General features: G+C 55.7%; 1 protein-coding gene across 1 annotated transcript; it reads left to right on the top strand.

Annotated features, from left to right (window-relative positions):
* Positions 1-46: 46 nt before the first annotated feature.
* Positions 47-5283, top strand: TYK2 (tyrosine kinase 2; the record flags this gene model as incomplete). The annotated part of the gene is made up of 14 exons (XM_009582184.1): positions 47-191; positions 519-682; positions 847-1231; positions 1472-1666; positions 1914-2071; positions 2156-2279; positions 2415-2592; positions 2691-2797; positions 3173-3349; positions 3457-3544; positions 3684-3811; positions 4398-4533; positions 4887-5038; positions 5133-5283. Coding segments are annotated over 14 exons (2288 nt in total), but the record flags the coding sequence as incomplete, so codon positions are not given.
* Positions 5284-5716: the final 433 nt, after the last annotated feature.

The raw sequence follows: 5716 nt of genomic DNA, 5'->3' as shown, positions 1-5716 counted from the left end.
TCCAACCTTAATGATTCTATGATTCTCCTCTCCTCCTCCCCTCCAGGTACTACTTTCGGAATTGGCACGGGATGAACGACAAGGAACCGGCGGTTTATCGCAACGTGCCCCGACAGAGCGACTCCCCCGACGAGAAGCTGCAAGGAGGAGCCTTGCTTGACAAATCGTCCTTCGAGTATCTATTTGAGCAGGTAAAGAACCGGGCTGATGAGCCGGAGGCTCCGTCGCACCCAGAGTTGTGGAAACTTGGGTGATTTTCTTGATCAAGCCGGATTCGGCTCAGCCCTGTTGTCAGGATCTGTTTTTCCATCGGCGAGGGCTTTGTTTCAAGACAAACACAGCTGTAGTTTTGCCCTCGGAAAGCCTTTGTCCTGCTTGAAAACCTCCCTGGGAGGCTGGGAGCCGAGCTGAGGGGAATCCCATTACACCTTTAAAATAAAAAAAGACAAGACAAAGCACTCTGGAAGTCAGTGCAGGGGTTTTTCTCCCCCCTTTATTTAACTTTTTCTCTTTAATAGGGGAAATTTGAATTCATCAATGACATCGCGTCTTTAAAAGACTTCCAGACTGAACAGGAGATACAGAGGTTCAAAAACGAAAGCTTGGGCATGGCCGTGCTTCACCTCTCTCACATCGCCATCAAAAAAGGCGTCTCCCTTGAGGAAGTGGCCAGAAAATACAGGTGACTGCTTGACTTCGGGGCTCTGCGGTTCTCTGAAGGGTTTCTTCTCGTTTCTCTGGGGCTGTTTTACATGACGGAGAGCTCAGTTGTGGCTCCTCCGGCTCCGTGTTTTGCTGTAGGCACCCGTGAGGTCTGGCTGACCGGTTGTTCCTTCCCTCCCGCAGCTTCAAGGACTGCATCCCGCGCTCCTTTTACCGCCAGATCCAGCAAAACAACTACCTGACCAAATTCCGCATGAAAAATGTCTTCAAGAAGTTTGTGCAGCGTTTCCAGCGCCACACGGTCAGCACCGGCAAGCTGACGGTGCAGGACATCATGTACAAATACCTGGCTACCTTGGAGCACCTCGCGCCTCGCTTCGGGAGCGAGCTTTTCCCCGTGCTCTCCTTGGAGACCTCCTCCGAGGGCGAGAAGGTGCAGCTGTACGTCAACGGGGGACATTCGCAGCTGGAGCACGGGCACGCGCTGCTCCCCAAGGACCGACCTGTCACCCACGAAGTCCTCGTCACGGGCACGAGCGGGATCCAGTGGCGGCCCGTGCCTGTAGAGGTATGTCGGTGCTTGCGCTCTCCGCTGCCGGGTGGGAAGAGTCATTCCCATCCAAATCCCATCCCATGCTGGCTCCTGTTCCTTAGCTTGTGCTCCTGGGCTTTTTCTCTGGCTCTCCAGAAACCTCAGGTTCCTTTTTAGCTTATCCCAGTTTGGCCAGTAGCCATCACCAGCTAGCGGTGCCATTTCCCAGCGGTAGGAAGGGTTGGAACGGATGCCTTTGCGTCTCCACCTCTGCAGAGCATCGAGAACTTCTCCCATCGTGGATATTTTGGGAGGAAGAGCAGAAACAAAGAGCTGGAGCCCAAGGGGCCGACTCAGCCGGCGGAGTGGAGCGAGCCGAAATGGGCCCATTTCTGCGATTTCCGGGAGATCACGCACATCGTCATCAAGGACTGTAGGGTCAGCATCAACCGGCAGGACAACAAGTGCCTGGTGAGTGGGACTTGTTCTCTCCCAGCTGCCCCGCTGCCCGTCTCAATGCACGTGGGAGCCCGTAGTTGCACTTCAGAGACTGGGAAGAGGCAGCGCTGGGAAGAACAAGGATCTTTTCCGGGGTTAATGCCAAAAAAGTGAGAGTTTTACGCTCTCCTCCTTGAGCTGGCAAAGGGATAGGGGGATTTTGAGCTGCTCGCTCTCTAGCTCGGTGGTTTCTCACCCTAGTTCCTCTCCCTCTTTCCAGGAGGTGGTTCTCCCATCTTCCGAGAGCGCGCTCTCCTTGGTCTCGCTGGTGGATGGTTATTTCCGACTTACGGCTGACTCCAGCCACTACCTGTGTCACGAAGTGGCACCACCGCGAGTCGTGATGAGCATCTTGAACGGCATCCACGGGCCCATGCAGTAAGTGGCTTCTTCCCGACGGAGGGCGGAGGACGTGCCGTGTCCTCGGGGCTTATCCGAAGCCGTTTTCCTTTCTGCTGCCAGGGAGGAGTTTGTTTTTGCCAAGCTGCGGCGGGAGGAGCAGGAGGAAGGGCTCTACATCATCCGCTGGAGTGTCCTTGACTTCAATAGGATGATTCTCTCCGTGGTGAAGAGGGGCCACCAGCAGGTAAGATGCAATTCCAAGCTCCGGGAGGTGCTCGTCTCGTTAGGAACGAGCTGAGCTGTGCCTGGTCTGAGCTGCGTTGACAGGGAGCTGCGACGCTTGTCCTGCCGCTGTCTTTCCCAGGCTCCTGGGGTGCAGGGAGCCCTCAAGTACAGGCAATTCCGGATCCAAAAAAAAGGAAACTCCTTTGTGCTGGAAGGGTGGGACCGGGAGTTTTCCACTTTACGGGAGCTCTTGGATGTACTCAAGGGCTGCACGCTCAAGTCAGGTGACGAAAGCTTCACGGTGAAGAGATGCTGTCCACCTAAACCAGGAGGTATGAGGATGGATGATCTTCCCTCCCTTGGACTAGAGGAACAAGGGCATTCGGTAGTTTCTGGGGCTTTAGCGTCCGTCCGTTCCCTCCTCCTGCAGAGATCTCGGACCTGCTGATCACGCGGAAGGTGAAGGATAGCGCCAAGCAGATCCTTAACCTGACTCAGCTCAGCTTCCACCAGATCCGCAAGAACGAGATCACTCAGGTTGCGTGCTCTGCCTTCCCGGGCAGTGGGGTTTATGGGAGGCTGTGGGTAAATACATCGGCTGGAGGAAGCTGCTCTCTTGATCGGGGGGGATTCTACCGCACCCCTGACGCCGTTGGTGCAAAGAGGAAAGAGATGTGGAGCAGTTATTGCGTTTGGTTTGGCGCTTTATTCCTTCCCTCTTCAAGGAGAGGGGGGAAAAGAGCTGTGCAGAAGCAGCAGGGTCCGGGCAGGAGGCAGTTTTTTCCCTGCCATCCACGGCAGCGACGCAGAGGGAAGTGGGGAGAGTCGGCTCATATGTGCAAGGCTGAAAATTCCCCCCACGCACGCTGCTTGGGGGTCTGACACCCGCGTGCCTTCTCCGTCTGCCTGCAGCGAGCCCACCTGGGGCAGGGCACCCGCACGAACATCTACGACGGGGTGCTGAACGTCTGCGGGACCGCCGGGGCCGACGACGAAGCCGAGTATTTCTCCACCGAGCAGAATAACAACAGCCGGGAGATGCACGTGGTCCTCAAAGTCCTGGATCCCAGCCACAGAGATATCGCCCTGGTGAGCCCCTTTCTGGGCTGGGGGAGGGGAAAACGGCTCCGAGCTGCTCTCTCGGTGCTCCGAGAGACCGGCTGCCTTCGTTGACACCCTCTCTCCTCTCCCCGCAGGCGTTTTTTGAGACAGCCAGCCTGATGAGCCAAGTGTCGCACGTCCACTTGGCTTTCGTGCACGGAGTCTGCGTGCGAGGCTCCGAGAGTAAGTACGGGGCTCTCCCCCACCCTCCCCGCACCCTCCTTGCTTTGTGTCGGTGCCTTTCCCTCGGCCGCTGCCAGCTCCGTCGCCGGGCCGATCGGCTCCTGTGCCGTGCCGAGGATAATATCTCTGTCTTCCCCAGATATTATGGTGGAGGAGTTTGTGGAACACGGACCTCTGGACGTGCTGCTGCGGAAAGAGAAAGGCCGGGTCACCGTGGGCTGGAAAATCACCGTGGCCAAGCAGTTGGCCAGTGCCTTGAGCTACCTGGTAATGGGGCTGGGAGCTGGGGGTTTCCCAGCAGGGAATCGTGCCGGAGATCACCTCCGAGCACCTTTTGCTCCAGCTGCACCCCTGGGTCTTGCCGGCAGCGTGGCAGGAAGGATCCGCCGCCTTTTCCTCTACCCTCCAAGCAGATTTTTAGCATAACGTGCCCTGCTTGCACCTCACAAGACCCATCCTCGCTCCCTCTTTCCTGGAGGTGAGCTGCTGGGGTAGCACAGGTGAACTTCAAACGCTGGATCCCGGCTCTGTAGCTTCATTTTGGGGCCGCGCGAGCTGGGTAGAGCCCCAGCTGAGAACGCCGCCTTCCCCTCTCCCTGGGCTTCTTGCCAGCACGTTGGGAAAGCTCGCTAGCTTGTGAGGGCACGCACCCCAGCGCTGGGTAATCCTCGTGTTCCTTTTATTCCCCCCGGGTTCGGCTTTGTGCAAAAGGATAATGAGACAGGGAGGTGACACATGTAATTACAGCCAGGAGTCCTGTATTTTTATTTTCTGGTGTAGTCTGTAGACTTGACCTTGTTCTGAGGCATGGGCGGGAGTTTCTCCAAGATTTCGTATCCCCTCATTTTCACAGGAGGACAAAAACCTGGTGCACGGCAACGTGTGTGCGAAAAACATCCTGCTGGCCAGGAAGGGGCTGGAAGATGGATCTGTGCCTTTCGTGAAGCTCAGTGACCCCGGAGTCAGCTTTACGGTGCTCTCTCGAGAAGGTATTTGGTCATCCTGCGCTTGAACTGAGCAGGGCTTGTTCTGAGGTGAAAATCCAGGTGCTTTTTTTCCCCTCCTGCAGCCCAGGTAGCTAATAAATAGCATGGCTCGTGCCTGAGCTGTTTTGGCAAGGTTTTGCCTGCCTTTCAGACCTTAATTTTTGTGATATACGATATTTTGAACGTGCGGGCATGCAAATTCTGTGACAGTGGCTGGTTTTGGCCTCGAAGCTGCTGTCGGAGTCAGTCCCACCGCCGCTCTCCGGTGGTTGGGATCCTGCGGGGAGCTTTTTCCCCCACCCTGTCTTCGTGAGGTCTTTCCAGCAAAGCCTCACTTCGCCTTCCCTCTCCCAAAGAGCGCGTGGATCGGATCCCCTGGATCGCCCCGGAATGCGTCCGGGATGTGGGAAACCTCAGCACGGCGGCCGACAAATGGAGCTTTGGCACCACGTTGCTGGAAATCTGCTTCGACGCCGACGTCCCTCTCAAGGAGCGCACGCCTTCGGAGGTGACTTGCCTTCTCCTCTCCCTCCATCTCCAACTCCTCCGTCTGGGATGGATCCAGCCCTGTTTGAGACCTGGTTTTCTTTCCTCTCTCTTAGAAAGAACGTTTCTACGAGAAAAGGCATCGCCTGCCCGAGCCGTCCTGCAAGGAGCTGGCCACCCTCATCTGTCAGTGCCTGAACTACACTCCCGTCGAGCGGCCGTCCTTCCGGACCATCCTGCGGGATCTCACCCAGCTCCAGCCACACAGTGAGGCTCCGCAGCTGGGGGCATCCCGCTTTCTCGGGGGGTTTTATGGCTCTGTTGTTCCTCCCCCTCCATGAATTGGTCGGAGCCTTGGCAGCGGCAGGGTGGGGGCAGCTGTGGAGATGCTTTTGTCCTGGATGAGGGGGAGAAAGGGCAAAAAAAAAAGGTTAAAAAAGGGAAAAAAGTTTAAAAAACAAAAGGAAAAAGGTTAAAAAAAGGCCAGAAAAGGTAAAAGGGGGAAAAAAAGTAAAAAAGAGAAAAGAAAAAAGGCCAAAAAAGGCGAAAGAAAAGATAAAAAAAGGAAAAGGCAAAAGAGGCAAAAAAAAAAGACCAAAAAAGGGGGGAAGAGGGGGGAGAAGGTAAAAAAGGGAAAAGAAAAAGCAAAAAAAAGAAGAAAGGGGGAAAAAGAAAGCCCCCAAAAGGGGGGGGGAAACGT

Source organism: Fulmarus glacialis, unplaced genomic scaffold (assembly GCF_000690835.1).
Source record: "Fulmarus glacialis isolate BGI_N327 unplaced genomic scaffold, ASM69083v1 scaffold42207, whole genome shotgun sequence".
Classification (NCBI taxonomy): Eukaryota; Metazoa; Chordata; class Aves; order Procellariiformes; family Procellariidae; genus Fulmarus; species Fulmarus glacialis.
Note: the sequence above shows the minus strand (reverse complement) of the source record. Positions and strands in the feature narration are given on the sequence as shown.